Here is a 15,661-nt window from a genome sequence, read left to right on the forward strand (position 1 = left end):
GCCCGGCTGTAGCCTAAAGGGACAGTGTTGCTCGGGCTGGGGCAGCCTTGAGGCCACGGCCATTGCTTGACAAAGTTCAAGAAGTATTTTGGATGACAGTCTCAGGTTTGGTTCTTGGGGCTGTCCTGTGCAGGGCCAAGAGATGGACTTAAGAGGTTCTTTCCGTCTGAGGAGATTCTGTGATTCTCCTGGGCTGCCCTCATGGCCAAGATGGGAGGCCTCTCCTGGGGTGTGACCTGGCGAGTCACCCGGGTGGCTGTTGCCCCTCAGCCCGTGTCCATGTGCATTCTTTCGCGTGCTGGTCCCCTCTAATGTGCCTTCCTGTGGCAGTGCCAAGAGATGGTGCCAGACTCTTTAGTGGTGCCCAGAGACACGAGAAGGAGCAGTGGCCATAAACTAAAGCACAAGAAATTCCACCTCAGCACGATAAGAACTCCTTTACGTTGAGGGTGGCAGAGCACTAGAACAGGCTACCCAGGGAGGGCGTGGACTCTCCCTCTCTGGAGAAATTCAAAACCCGCCTGAACGTACGTGTTCCTGTCACCTGCTCCAGGTGACCCTGCCTTGGGCCTGGCTGATCCACAGAGCTCCCTTCCAACCCAAACAATCCTGGGATTCTGCCGCGGGAGGGCGGTCTGGGCTGGGGGGGCAGCCGCCCTCCCTCTATCCCAGCTTCCCTTCTTCCCTCCCTCCTTTCCTCCCTCGCTCCCTCCCCTCCCTGGGCGGACCGGAGGCGGCTGCGGGAGCCGCTCCGTCCCCGCTCCGCCGGCGCTCTGTGGTTTAAGATGGCGGCGGGGGCTGCGGGGGCGAGCCCGTGAGCCCCAGCCCGGAGCTCCGCGGGAGCCGCCGGGACCGGCCTCGGGAGAAGCGGGACGCGCCTGCCGGGCCGGCAGCGGCGGGAGCGGCGGGATGTGAGCGCGGCCCGCCATGGGGCAGCAGGTGGGCCGCGTCGGGGAGCCGGGCGCGGGGCTCCAGCACCAGCCGCCGCCGCAGCAGCAGCAGCAGCCGCGGGGTCTGCGGGGGAGCAGCGCGGCCAGGCCGGCGGGCCGCCGGCGGGAGGCGGCCGGGCGCTCCGCAGAGGGAGGATTCAATGTCTTCACCCAGCACGGTGAGCGGCCGGGGCGAGGGGGAAAGGGGCGCGATCGGCCTTCCTCCCCTCCCTCTTTTGTTGTGGTGGGTTTACTGGGGGAGGGGAGAGGCAGGCGGGGGGAGCGGGGCAGCCACGTCCCGGGGGATGCTCGCCCCGGCCGCCACGTCCCGGGGGATGCTCGGCTTCGGAGGAGCTTCCCCCCGCCACCCGCTGGAGTTGGGGATCGGGACTGCCCACCAGCCCCAGCGGGAGCGAGGTGGCGCCGCCGGGAATCGGGACCTGCGGGGTTCGTTCGCTGTCACCGCAGCGATTCCGAGCTCTGGTTTTGTTTACAAAGGTAAAGGTAGCATGTGCCTTGTCCGACTGGTTGCCGAGGCGTTTGTGACTTGCCGTTGTACATCTGTGGGACTGTCTAGGTCCTGACAGAGCGAGCAATTTCGTTTTGACTGGGGTATTACAGCTGCCATCTGATTCTAGGTTGAAGTTTCTACCTGTCCACTTCTATTGCTGCTATAAACCGAGACCGGAGATGTTTCACGTACACGTTTCTGTAACCTCTCTTAGAAGGACCCACACACCTTCAAATCTCCTTTGTAACCATGTTTATTATTATTATTTTTTAAATATATATATATATATACTTATTTATGCATTATGTTAAGATGTTGCCAAGTTTTGGAAGGAAAGATCAACTGAAACCTGTCTGCCTTGACAAGCATGTTGAGAGTAGATGCATCTCAATGCGGATGCATCTCAAATTTTAAAGACCTGAATCAGCTCTGGAGAGCTTGGCTGGCTTGGCTTTAAGCGGAGAGAGAGTTGGCAGTGTTTATAAAGCAAGGCTGCTTCTGACAATACACGTTTTCTTTTGCTCAATAGAGTGAGCTCAAGCAAAAAGATTAAGGAACGTGCAACCAGCAGTCTAAAAGTAAATATCATCTTCTGTGACTGCTGACATGTAAGTATCTATCAAAACAAGAGCACTCCACTAAATCTGGTTCTTAAAAATCTCAGTGTTATCACAGCTTTTGAGTTCAGGGAGCTGTATCAGCTTTAAAACCAAAACAGCACATGCTTGCCAAGTGCCTGACCCACAGTTAAACTAAGAGTTATTTTATTGCAACTTCACGTTTTACTCTTTGTATCTTTGTACGTTAAAAGGCACTTTGGCTAAAACATTGCTATCGCAGACTGCACACTCACAGTGTTGAGGACATCTCAGAAGTCATGCACATACCCCACTTCTTTCAGTGGGGTGTGTCTGAGTTTTTGGTAGCAGGGCAAGAATGCTGTAGAGGCTGCGGTGTACACTCCGGCTGATGTCAAACTGTCTTCTCATGCTTTGGCCAGGATGACTCTTTGGTTCCTGCTCCTACAAGGCAAGGACAGAAAGGACATTTGGGGAAGTGCATTACAGCATGTGGGGATGTGTAGTGACTTCCCAATAACACAGTTGACACTGACTCAAGCGCTTCTTTTTGTTGTTGCTGCATGCTTTGGTAGTAATTTAGTTCAGCATCCTGAATGATTCCTTCTAGCTCCTCCCCAAACCCTACTAAATTTTAAAGATAGACAGTAGGGAGAATTATTTACATGTAGTGGCAGGGAAATGGAGAGGAAAAGCTTTCTGAAGCATGCATGCGCACCAAGAAGACAAATTATGTGCCCTGCCAGCCCTTCTGCTCTGTCTTCCATAGAATGAGAAACAAGAATGAGCCTGGAAGGCCAACACACTGAATAAAACTGTTCAGTGCCACATTAAAAGAACATTGCTCTGGGATAAGAGCGATGGTATCTATCAGAATAATCTCACTACTATTTATATTGCTTAGGTTATCTGCTTCAGTGCTAAGGTAATGGATGTAGCTTTACTTAGGGTCTTTACTTAGGATTCTTTTTGTTATTTTCCTTGTAGACTGTAAAGGAAGGTGTGTCTTAAAAACAAGAAACAGCTTTTTATTCTGTTAGATTATGTAGAAGGGGTGGGACTTTTTGGCAACCCAGGTTTTGAGAGTTTCGGAGCAGGTTTCAAACTTCTCTTCCATCTTGGTGAATGCCTCAGCTGTGTTAAAATGTTTCCTGATTCCATTCACATTTTACTAGGAATGAGTTAACAAGTCAGTATTAATAATCTGTAGCAAATGCTGATAAAGTTGGGTACCTTTTTAAATATTTGTCTTGGGCAAAAACTAAAATGCATATAATGTTCCTAAATCTGGAGTTCACTTCCTTTGTCAGAGAAACTGTTTCCTGTGATCCTGACTCTCCTTGTCTAAGGGAATTTTTTATCATCTTGTATTCTTATTTTTCATTTAATGACCTTGCTCTCCTGTTTTACTTAGCCAGCAGCAAGCCAGGTTTTCTTTAAGTGAGTCATATGCTTCTGCTGCGGAGATGCTCTGGTTGCTGGTGGTGTTACTTGATCCAGATGCCTCTTTTCTGGTAATTTCCTTCTGAACTCCACCTTCCATCCTGTTTCTGGGACATGTATTCACAGTGTATGGAAAGTGATGGCAAAAGCGCAGGATTGTGGGTTAGCACTCTTGGACCAGTGGCTAAAGCAGCCAGTCACAGGATGAGGCTGGATTTTCTCCCTTCCTTGATGCAGTCATGGATGTGAAGAAGACAACCTGTTTATAAATCCCTACCTTGTGTTGGCAGCTTTCCTACCACATTGTGCCAGCAGCAAACCTTGCTGAGTGCTCCTGCCAAGGTTCATTTTGAGGAGTTGCTTCTTCTGGATTGTTTATGAAAAGGGTGGAAATAACCAATGTTTTCAGCCTCAGACCTGTTTTGCTACAGGATTTTGAAGAGCAGTTTGACTCAAATAGATGAAGTGTAAAACCCTCTTTGCTAAGCTACTGGAAATCTGAGACAAGCATTTTCACCCAGCTGACTTGAACCATAGATGTCCTTGAAAATCAAGAGATTGAGTAGAGCCAGTCTGTCCCATGATTATTTGCTGGGTTATGGTTTGTGTGGCAGAAGCTCTACAGGAGAGGCACTTGGAACAAAGAATTTGAGGATGTTTTCTGGAAAGAGCAAGGGATCTGCAATGTGGCACCCCACTATTCCATCGTGAGAACAGACACCTGGGCTGCTGGGGCTTTCAGCTCACTGTGGTATTGAGTTCTGTGTGTGACATTGAGCAGAAAAGTCCTAAGCAAGCTGATACCCTCATGTGATTCCATTAGTTATGGAGTTCTCCAGGATGCAAGAAGATAATAATGGAATTTGCAATCTTCTGCAGTTAGCCCTTTAAAACACCCGTTTGTGAGCATTGCTGGCATGTTGTCAGTGACTCACAGAAGCAGGCTGTGGATTGTAAGCATGCTGGTTGCTGTTGGTGTAGTAGAAAGGGTGAGTGTGAACACGAGGATTGTTCAAACACTGGTGTTTCCACGTGCACTCCACTGGAATTCATGAGTGCCACAAGTCCAGAGGGAAGAGCTGCAGTGAGCAGTACTTAGAACCAAATTCTTACAGATCAGTGCAACCAGCAAAGACAAGAAGTGCTTGCACTACAGAGTGAGCTTTCCCTTCTGGAGAAGGCACAGGAGAGTGAAGAGGGAAGTCAGTTATCTCCTTATCCTTTCAGAAATTTGTTTGAGGAAAGGGAAACAAGCAACAACAACCAACAACTTCCAAGCTGCACGGACTCTACTGAGCTGCTTTGACCTTTGAACAGTGACACTTGTAATTTTCTTTCAGAAGAGCGCTGATAATGTTCTACTCTACCAAGATACTCTTTGGAATGGTGTTAGCATGCTTTTCATCTCCAAAAAGACTTGCTGAGTGTTGTAGAGCACATACTGCAGGAAAATCAGATTATTTAAATCCTGGCTGGGAAGCCTTTGCAATACCTGTTTGCAATACTGCTACAGTTGCCTTGGTGATATATTTTGGGGTAGTGGAAGGCTCTGCCACACTTGAGCTTTTGATCCAGCAGGCACAGGACATTTGTTCCCTGTTTTGTTTTCTAGAGGAGGAGTTTAGCAACCTTTTATTATGTGCATCAAGGTCAGACTAGATAAGCCTATACTTTTAAAAATAAAATTATCATTAAAGCTCCCCTAAGGCAGTCAGAGTGCTATGACACATGATAAAAACATTCTAAAATAGGAAGAAGCATAAATAACACTGTCCCTTTGAAATTCTGAAACTGAAAAGCTGGATGCAGGAAAATGGAAAGAAGGAGAGAAAATAGGGTCAGTTTAACAACTGCACTTTGTGGGCTGCCTAAAATGTTCTTTATTCTTCATCCCAGTGAAATGCAGCAAGCTCAGGCCAGAGCTACTTGCCCACAGACTTTCCTGTCAGTAAATGCCCTGTGCAGATGGAATATAATCACTGTATTCAGTGCCTGGCTTTTTGTACTGTAAATCAGAAATCTTGTGGGACCACAATATATAAATAACTCTTAACTAATTATTTGGGGAATAAAGGATAGTTCAGCTGAGTGTCTAGGGGAACATCCCTTGTAGAACATGAATTTGTAGGCGTGTTCTCTATTGCATCCTTCTCCATGATGTCTAAATTATTCCTGCAGATCCATTGCATTAAATATTGATTTTTATACCTTGTGTTAAGCTGGGATTTTTGTATAATGAATTTTGCAAAAGAGAGGAGGCTACCAACTGGAAGGGACGATATAATACTGACTACTGATCTAATTTTTTTCACATAGGCAGGGAACAGAGTCTGAAGAAGGTAAGACTGAAATGAAGTTACCTCAAAATTTTTTTACTCAGAATCAACTTAAAAATCAAATTTCAAAGCCCAGACATATCTCTAACTTCTCAGTTCTCCCCAAGTAGCAGATGGTGTGGTACAAGTTGTTCTAGCAATATTTCACAAACTTGCTATTGCTTGCAAGTGCAATGTTTTGCAAAAAAAAAATTGGTGGGATTTTTTTTTGGAATTAAGGACATGGCCAAGTGAACAAATCGGTGGGAAATGAACAGGGACACTACAAGCAAATTACTGCAAGTGTCTTAAACCATCCTATTTTAATCTAGTGGCATCACCAGCTCACAGAATTAGAGTGGAGAGAGTTGGACTATCTCCTGGAGATGCTCTAGCAGGCTTGGCTTCAGGAATATTTCATGGCTGGTACTTATTGCAGATTCTGGAACAGTAAGAAAACCATGTTTTCTCTGGTGTTCAGGAGGAGTGACCTGCTCTGTGACCCACTTCAGCATATATCATGTTTGTTTGTTCCTAAAGCAGGCCAGTCCTTGCCCAAGTCAAGCTGTACTTTGTAGATCTTTGTTTTACAGCTAAAGCCAGAGATCCTTAGCATGATTTATTCTAGCTCATTTCTCTTAGTTGTCACAACTTGATGTTTCCAGGATACTTACTATCCATAAACTGCCTTCTAAGTACTGCTGACAGCTGGCTGATTTATAGCCATAAGTAACTATCAAAATCCAGCTAATACAAACCAAGAACTTTGTACTCACTCCAGTAGGGATGAGTGGGGAAGTTGTTAAAAGTAACAGAGCTGGGTTTTGTGTGGTGGCTTGCAGAGCTCATTTTCACCTGGTTGTGTTTCAGAAAGCCAGGGATGGATGGATCAGCACAGACCAAAGCCTCAGGTGCATCCTGTGTCCAGCCTGATCTCCCAGATCCCCAGGCCATTAGCAGTGCTTCAGCAGCCTGTAATTACAGGTGACACAAGGCTTGCAGTGCCAATGGCCCAGGACTGGCTCTGCAGGTGAATCTGCAATGTAGGCATAGAGTTTCCTCCTCAGCAGCCTTCAGCACAGTATTGACTGGTACAGAAATATTTCTCTTGGTTGTTTGGGCCCCTGGCAGCCTCTTTCCCTCCCCACAGCAGGAAAGGAAACTTGTGCTGAGGTGCAGCAGCATTGACTTGCTGGCTCTGAGGTCACGGTTTTCTCACCTTACTGCGTCATCCTTCACATTTCTCTGGCTTTGTGGTTATGAAATACTTTATTTTAAAGTATTTCTTGGTATTACCCATAGAGATTGTTCTCTCTGGAATAAGTGACATTTACAAAACCATTGAGGCTTCCTGTTGGTAGCTGCAAACCACAACAACAAAGCTTCATTCTATTACCCATATGTGCTTAGGAAGTTGCCTGTGCTTTGTGGGCTCTCTGTAGAGACATGAGCATCTCTCACAATGATTACTTGTCTGTAGCTGGGCGTAAATTAACTTTTTAATAGGTGGCTTTCAGTACCAGTTAATTCAGCAGAACAATTTATAAAAAAAAAACAGCCCTGAAATAACTTTGCCTTTTTTGAAGGGGAGACAGAGACGTACAGAAATACTTCACTAAAAATTAAATTAGTTTTATTTCAATCTTCTGGTGCTCTTTAGAGGTCTGTTAAACATACTTCTTTTTCAAGAATTTCCCTTCCTCTTTTACCATTAACCTTAGAATCTTAATCTTACTAAGAGACTTCAATTAAAAATAACTACATGTATTAATAAACATGGAGCTTCACTTACATTAATTTGAAAGTTTTCTGTGACAATAGTGATGCAAGAATTGGGACTACAGTTATGTAAGAAAAGAAGCTCTTAAGTGAAGGAACACTCATTTTTCTATAGGACAGCATGCCTCATCCTTTCATTTATAATGCTGCTGAGTTGGATCTTGGCCTCTTTCCTGGTTTATTTGATGTTTTCTTGGCTTTATTATTTATTATAAGTGAAAAGGAAGTAGCTGCTTCTTGTTATAAGCTATATATGGCAAAGGCATAGGAACCATCTCCTGCTGCTTTTGGGTCAAGTTAGCAATTGAATTATAGTATAAGAGGATGAGAACATTCTGAATTTGTGACCCTGTGCACCTCCATGTCCATTTCTCCTTTGTTTCTCTAGTGATAATCCCAACAACAAGGCATCAAGCATGTCTTGGCTATTCCTGTTTGTTGTCATCTCAGCTGAGATCAGCACCATGGCTAATTTTGAAACAGGTTTCAGGCTTGCTTCTGGTTGAAAGAAATTGCGTGAATATTGGCTAAATTATATAAATATTATACATTTTGGAGCATGTAGCATAGACTAGGAAGTGTTCCTGTTTTTCAGATTGTGTTTTCAGTTAGACTAATTTCTTTTCAAGAAGTTAACAGCAGAGAGTGGTGCTCCTCAGCAAACCACCAAAACCTACAGGAACTGCAAAGTGAAGAGACATTTCCCCATCACAAATCTGGCCTGGGCTAGGAGCTTGTTTAAATATTATCATATCCAAGTAGATTGGCATTACCTCCTACATTAACCCTAAATATCAGAGATCTAAAAGGTGTTTACAGAGCACAGATCTGTTTTCTAGACAAAACCCCAAAATATTTGTACATTTGAATTTCGTATCCCCTGGATTGTGAAGATAACCCTTCAAATCCAAGCTGGAGTGTAAATTAATATAATGAGGCCTTCCTTAGGCTGCAAGGGCAGCTCAGTTTCTCAAGATGATTTCCAAGCCTTTTCTGCTCAGGGTTGCTTTTGCTAACCAGCAGTGTCACAGAGTTAACAAGACTGTTCAGTTTTGCTGCTGCTATTCAAAAGCCCGTGGGAGGCTGCACGACTGATGAGAATATCAATTTTGGGCTGCTGCTTAGGAAAGCCAAGAGCAGAAGCAGAGCTAAGGTACAGCTGTAATGGTATTTGTGAAAATTGCTTAATAATAGAAGGAAATTGGAAAGATTATTTAGATTAGCCTTAAAGGGTTTTTTAAAAAAAGAAATTTTAAAGTGTTATTTCCCACCCAGCAATCTGTCAAAACTGGCCAATTAATGAAAGTGTACTGCTGTTTAGCAGTAAAAAAAGCCTTTTTATGCCAATCTTTTAAAAATTGATACAAATTGGGTCATCTAGGAAGAAGGAAATGCACTCTAAGAAATCTGAACAACCTTGAAGGTGTTTTGAATAGTGACCTAGCTTCCTTCTTCCATTAGGTCACTGGGTGCAGCAGAGCTCAAGGTCATACAGGCCTGACTGGTTTGCATAAACATGGACTTAATGCTTGTGTTTAATGCAATTTTTTTCTTAAAAGACAAGTTTGTATTATAAGGCTTTTTCTATGTTCACCATTCCCTTCAGTACAAGAAAAAGAAACAGCATCCATTGTCTGAGAGCTGATCTGTGGTTCATTTTCTCTTGTAAATTTGGTTTTTTCATCTATAAACTGACAAAAAATTTCAGTCTAGTAAGTGGCAGCTCTCAGGATCAGCTCCTAAATATGAAAGTTAAAATAGGGAGTTTTTACAACTTGAACTGTGAATTGCTGAGTATCCTTTGTGTGCTCTTTGGAATATTGTTGTTTTTAATAAGCAGAGTGTTGGTAAAGTTGCTCTCCCAGTGGCACCTTGATCGAGGCATAAAGGCTGGGGTGGAGGTGGCACCTTGAACAGGTGCTCTGAAAGTGCTTTTTTTGATTATTTTATGAGATATCACTCAATTCTGGTTTGTTTTCAAACCTGCTTTCCACTGACCTGAATGGCATCAAGTAAGCCTGATGAGCTTTATCATTTGTAGCAGTAAAATAGAAATTAAAACTAAAATAGTGAGAGCCACCTCTCTGCAGGATTCCTGTGCTCTCCTCTCCTTCCTGGGAAGATGAGCAGGGATTGGGGAGGTTTGGGCATCTCTTTCTGAGGCAGGGAGAGGTCTGAGCTTGGGGAGGGATGAGCAGAGCTTGTGTGATCAATAGTACTGTGAAACCTGTGCTCTGGCCTGATTACTCACTGGAGCACAGCAAAATACTTCTGCACTAGTCATCAATTGTATGCTCATTATTCAGGGTTGTGTTTGTTGGGTTTACATCATTTTATGTTGGAATACATAGAGAAAGCAGAGGGACTTTATGATATTAATAAACTTTTATCTACAGAGGATCCTTAGAATAAATAGGAAAATGGTAAGGTTTTGTAGTGTTAGTGTTTCAAGTTGTATTTAGCCTTTTCTTTTTAAATTCAGGATCTTAACCCTGTGGATATAAGGTTTGAAGCATAGATGTGGGTAAGGAGCTGATTTTTTAGAAGAAACTATAATTTAATTTTTTTTTTTTACTAATTAATAAATTTGAGTCCAATATTATAACTACAGAAGAACAACAAGCCAATTTTTAATATTTTTTTCTTCCAGAGGTGCATTAGATGCCTTAGGATTGATTTGCACACTCAGTGGGTGCCCAAATGCTGATTGGAGTGGCTTGGCCTGCCATAGCTATCCTAAGAGATAGAAATCCAGCAGGTTGAACCCTTGTTACATCCTCTTTGTTAGAAAATGTTTTCACTTTTAGGTCATCATAAATAAATCTATTTGAGATTTTAGGGGTAAAAAGTACTTAAAGAAGGCACTGTCCTCTAAATCAGACTCATTGTTTATATGGTAATTCTTGCACTTAGTTAGAAATACAGATGTGCTTTAAAAAGTTGAATTAGACCACAGGGCTTATGTCTGTCAAAGCTGAGGTTGGCTGTAGTTTTGTGCAGAAATTCAAATTCTTATTTTGAATATGCCTGTATATTCAAATATATGCCTGTAATATTCCATCTACTGTGTTGTCAAAGGGTTGAGCTAAATTTGGCTCAGACCCTTGGCACGTGCCTTTCTTTCCATGCACACCCAGGCACCCTGACAGCAGGAGCACAGGGACATTCTCTGTGTGCCATGGCAGCATTTCTGCTCAATAAAACTCCTTGGTTCTCATTTCCTGCTCGGTGGCAAGGCTGGAACTGCTCCTAGGTGCAGCCTGGCTCTGGAATAAAGCTCAGCTGGGCTCCCAGCGCCTGCTCTGCCCCAGGTGGGGACTCGGTGTAAACTCTGAAATTTTCAGCTAACAAGGTAAAAGGATTGAGCTCAGCTGCTCGTTCCAAACGCTGTTTCAGCCTGCCACGAGAGGGTGCTCCAATGCCTTCACTTATCCTTTGCTAAAAGGTTTTTTCCACTAAGAAAAGTGGGGTGTGTTATTTGACATTACTGTGTTACAGTGCAGCGCTTTAAGTGTTGGGTTATGAAAGCAGGCAGGACCCACACAGCAAAAGGCAGATGTGGCTGTATTAAGATGTAACAATACATGTTTATTTTGTTTTTGCCATTAAGAGCTGGGTTTTGTTTCTGTTGGGCTTTATCCTAAGTTAACTTCATCTGCCAGCAAGGGAAGTTTCCCAACTTGTTTATGTGCAAGCATGCAGACAGCTTTTGTGCATGGAAGGACATTAAATGTGATACTTTTGCTAGGTAATCTGAGCACTCAAATTAAGAATCACTTCTCTTTGCTTCTGTGCACTTCTCATCTGTAAAATTACAATTATGCTTGCTTGGTTTATGGAGCTGTTTAGACTTAATTTTGGCACAAACAAACCCAGGAAAGCTGTCTGCAGGCTAAATTAAATGTTCAGTCATACACTCTTGTCTCATCCTGTAGGCTTTAGAGAAATGTGTTTGTTGTGGCTCTAGCCTGTATTTCAAAACATTTGTGGTGTGGTAATAGGTCCAAGGGAAGGGTAATGTTTGTATTAATTGTTGGACTTGAAAAGGAATCCCAAAGCACTGCACTTTGCTCAGTGTTATCTCTCAAATATCCATAAAGAGACTGAAGCTCCAGTGAATTAAAACAGAGGGAGAACTGTGGAGTAATGGCTTTGGCTGCCCAGCAATAGGGAAATGCAAAGGGAATTGCAATAAAGCATTCGTGCACTTGGGCTGGTGCCTGGGAAACAGGATCTCTGCAAGGACATCCCAAACCTGGTGTTAAGGGCAGGTAAACCTGGTGTTAAGGGCAGGTAATTACCAAAAACTAAAATCACCTGACACAGCAGTGGGGTTAGCCATTGACTGCTGAGTTGTTGCACTAAATTGGGATGCAGTTGTGTTTTTCTAAAAGTCATGTATTAGTACAAGCCAGTGAAAGGCCATGCTGAAGGAAACTCATGAATCAGTCCTAAACCAGACTCCTACAAAGGAGATATGAAAACCTGTTTAAAGTACAACCAAGAGAGACTTCCTGTCTTGAATATTGTCATGCAAAAGCAAAGGCATGACTTCTGGCATGCTGTAGATGCCCTTTTATTCTCCCACAGACTCTCCTAACTTGCTACAAAGTTGAGATCTTAGGTGCATTTCAGGCTTGGCATCTGGTTTATTACATCCTCCCATCTATTCTTCCTCTCACAGAAAAATACTCTTCATCACAGTTACCCCCTGAGCTGCAGGGAGGTCGGTTTGTAATGTTTGAAACCTAATAAAGGCTATTAGGCAAACATCACCTCTGTTCACAGTTAGTAGAGAAGTGGGCTTTAGTACATAGAATTTACTATTTTCATACACCAAAGTGAAGGCTGCAACTCTAAGGATTGCTCCTGTGCTTTCAGAAATTAGATAGTGGCCCTGTGTTGGGAACAAGTGTCATTCCATGGACAATACTGTGTAAAATGAGGGTGCTTGAGGTTTAAGGGGAAACAGAATTGAATGTCCAAGAATTTATGCTGGTGACTAAATAGGAAAAAAATTCCCTTTCCTCAGAGCATTTAGCATTCTTACTCAGCTGGTGTCTTATTTGGAGCCATATATATTCTGAAAATGAGACAGGTGATGCACAATGTCTTTCTGTCTGTGTGCTCCTAATTTGTTCCAAATTTCTTTGGCTTTGCTGACAAAAGATGTCAGCTCTAGAACCTGGAATACAGGTGTGCAGGAACTGGAGAAAATAGCTTCTCCCTATGAAGGTACCATCTCTCTCTCTCTCTCTCTCTATATATATATATACATACACATATATATAAGATGCTAGCATGAGTAAAAATATCTGCAGTTAGGAAAACTATTTTCCACAACAGTTAACTATTTAATTTTTTTTTCTGCACTGGCAGAGTAGTCAGTTTATAAAAGGAAGACTCTTTTGTCACACAGATAAGTGAGGCATGAGCACACAAGATGGTTTATGCAGCACATCTCTAGCAGGACTATGGATGCAACACCCTTTCCACAGGCCTTTTCTCCAAGTTTGACTACAGAGGCTTTCTGTTATGCTTTGCCCCATGGCAGATTTTTTAACCTTTTTTGATGCTTGAACTCAAAGCTGTTTATTTTAATTCTACTTCATTAGTGTAAGAGTAGGAGTTTTTGTTTAGGCAACATCAATAGTTGGGACAGTAGCTGTTTTCAGAGTCATTTATGACTTTGATTGAAAGTGTTATTTATTAGTGTGAAGGTTTTGTAATGAAAGCTCTGAGTATTGCACTTTAGGTAAGATCACTGATCAACAGCAACTTGAGTCCTGCTCTGCCATAGCTTCCAGATATTTAGGAAATTACTTTTGCTTTGCTTTAGACCTCCTTCATAGCACAAATTTATCCTACTCTGTAGGGCTGTCAAAAGAATAAAACACCAAAACTGCAAGACACGCGATATATCAAGTGCTACAAAAATATCCTGTGTAGTATCAAGCCACAATATTAGCATGCCCTGACTGAGAATGTTGTGTGGGCTGTGAATTTAATGTGTCTGAGAATAGGCATTTACTGCTGGGTAGAGCCTGGTTAGCAGCAGTGAGAGGAGTCACCCACAAAGCAGGTACAGCCCCAGCAGAAGTCTGGGATTTAATACATCCTCCTGCTCTTCCATCCTTTCATTGCTCATAAAACATTTCAGCAAAAGTTGTGGATCTTACTGTTTAGTTACCTGAGCAGGGGAGATGGTTACCTGCTAGAGGGTTTAGAAATAAATCTTACTAGAATTCATATCCTCAGTGGAAAAGCATCATTGCCTCTTGTGACAAATCTAGAAAGCAATGGTCCAGATTTAGCAAACCTCACAGTTTGGGATGAAATACTCATGCTGCTGTTTCCTGACTGCCTCTTGACTAAAAGAAAATCAGTGGGTGGCAGGTGAGCCCTCTCAGCTTTGTATAGTAGCCCTCATGCAACTTTAAATCTGAAAAAAATGTGCCTGCACACCTCATTGTGAGGAGGAATGCCTGCTCCTTGCTTCCAGAGACAGCTGCACAGCCAGCACGTGTCTGCACCATGATCCCACCCCAAAGCTCCAGACAAAAGCAGGAGAGGAATCCCAACAGCTGCAGAAGGTTCAGTTTATGAGTCTTAATTAGGGTTAGGAGGTGGTGGAGGTGTTTCTTTTCATAATTGTCTAGTGATGGTTGGAAGGGCTCCAAATCCCAGTTCATGTTGTCTGGGTAATGCTGTGTCTTCATAGGGCAGGAGTTCTGAGCCTGTGTTAGTGCCACATCCCTCTAAAAATGCAGAATGCTTTTATGGATCACAGGGTTCTTCTGTGCCCTACCAGGGTGCTCTTAGTTCTCCTTCCTCTTTTCCCCTGCCCAAGTCACACATGTTTTTGCACAGCCTCATTTTTCCACTTGTGTTTTTTCTTTGAGAGGAGGGTACCACCCTTGCAGCTCTTATGACATTGGCAAAACTCCCACAAAAACTGGTTTGAGTCCTCCACACCCAGACCTGGTTATTTTTCCTCATCAGTTTAAAGGAAAAACCTGTATTTTATGTATTTGTCTTAGATTACAGCAGCCACCTTCATGCACTAAAAACAAAGCCAAGACTGTCAGTTTCCCTGTTATTCTATTTTACCTGTCATCATGTAGGATGCCCTACCTTTGCTTTAGAAACAGAATCATTAAACTCCATACATTTTGAGTAACTTAGTTTCAACCCTGCTTCTATAGCATGTATCTTTTGTATGAAGTCTGTTATAAATAATCTGCCTGTAATATTCACAATACATAATTTCTAAAAGATTGACTAGGAATTTTCAAAATAAGAGGAGTAGTTTGGGGGCTTTTTGTTTGTTTGGGGTTTTTTTCCCTGTGATAGGGAGGAGTTATAAGTTGATCTAGGAAGTACCTGATGTCAAAGTAAAGTTTTACAGGATATTGCCTACTTGTATCCTGGACATCTGAATAGCAATGTGATAAGGCTGAATGGATGGGAACTTGTCAAAAAAGACCAATATTTGTGCCCAAAGAATCTAGTTCTGCCAATGAATCTGTTAGTCTGGTTTTGTAGTAATTAGGAATGAAGTTCAGATTCTGGTTCTGCCAATGAATCTGTTGGTCTGGTTTTGTAGTAATTAGGAATGAAGTTCTCACCCTGGTAATCTTTCACTGCATTTTCATGAGACCCAATTCAGATGTGGAAGTTTTACTGAGTTTGACATTGCTGGGAAGAGGAGAACCATCCCAGATTAGTCAGTCCTTCTGAGGGCTGATTCCACTCACTGGATTTGCTCACAACTATTTGATGTTTGCCATTACTCAGTCTCTGGCGTCAGAGCACAAGGTGTGACCATGTACGTTTAAGTCACTGATCTTTTTAGAGGAAAAAAAAATCAAAATCTTGCTTTATGCAGGTCCCTGCTGGATGTTCTCCAGGCTCTCATTTTTTGTCTATCAGTCATTGATTTGGGTGCTGTTCAGAGGCTTTCCCTTTTTGGGGCACTATTCATGATGAAAGCATGACCTTAAGGGGTGTTGGTGCCACAGCCTCTGCTGATGCATCGTGCTGGAACTTCAGCATCCTTGCTGGAGGAACTTAGTGTGCTGGGTGCCTCCAATTTTCAGTTCTTGG

At 43.0% G+C, this 15,661-nt stretch overlaps 1 protein-coding gene across 1 annotated transcript in view; it reads left to right on the forward strand.

Annotated features, from left to right (window-relative positions):
• The first annotated feature begins 927 nt into the window (after positions 1 to 927).
• The window catches only part of ABL2 (ABL proto-oncogene 2, non-receptor tyrosine kinase), a 42,057-nt gene continuing 27,323 nt past the window's right edge, over positions 928 to 15,661 (forward strand). Inside the window, exon 1 of the mRNA XM_054285718.1 lies at positions 928 to 1,108. Coding sequence (XP_054141693.1) covers positions 928 to 1,108 — 181 coding nt within the window. The remainder of the gene's footprint in view (positions 1,109 to 15,661) is intronic.

Source organism: Melozone crissalis, unplaced genomic scaffold (assembly GCF_028551555.1).
Source record: "Melozone crissalis strain CALT ecotype California unplaced genomic scaffold, PUWL_Pcris_2 ptg000045l_1, whole genome shotgun sequence".
Taxonomy (NCBI): Eukaryota; Metazoa; Chordata; class Aves; order Passeriformes; family Passerellidae; genus Melozone; species Melozone crissalis.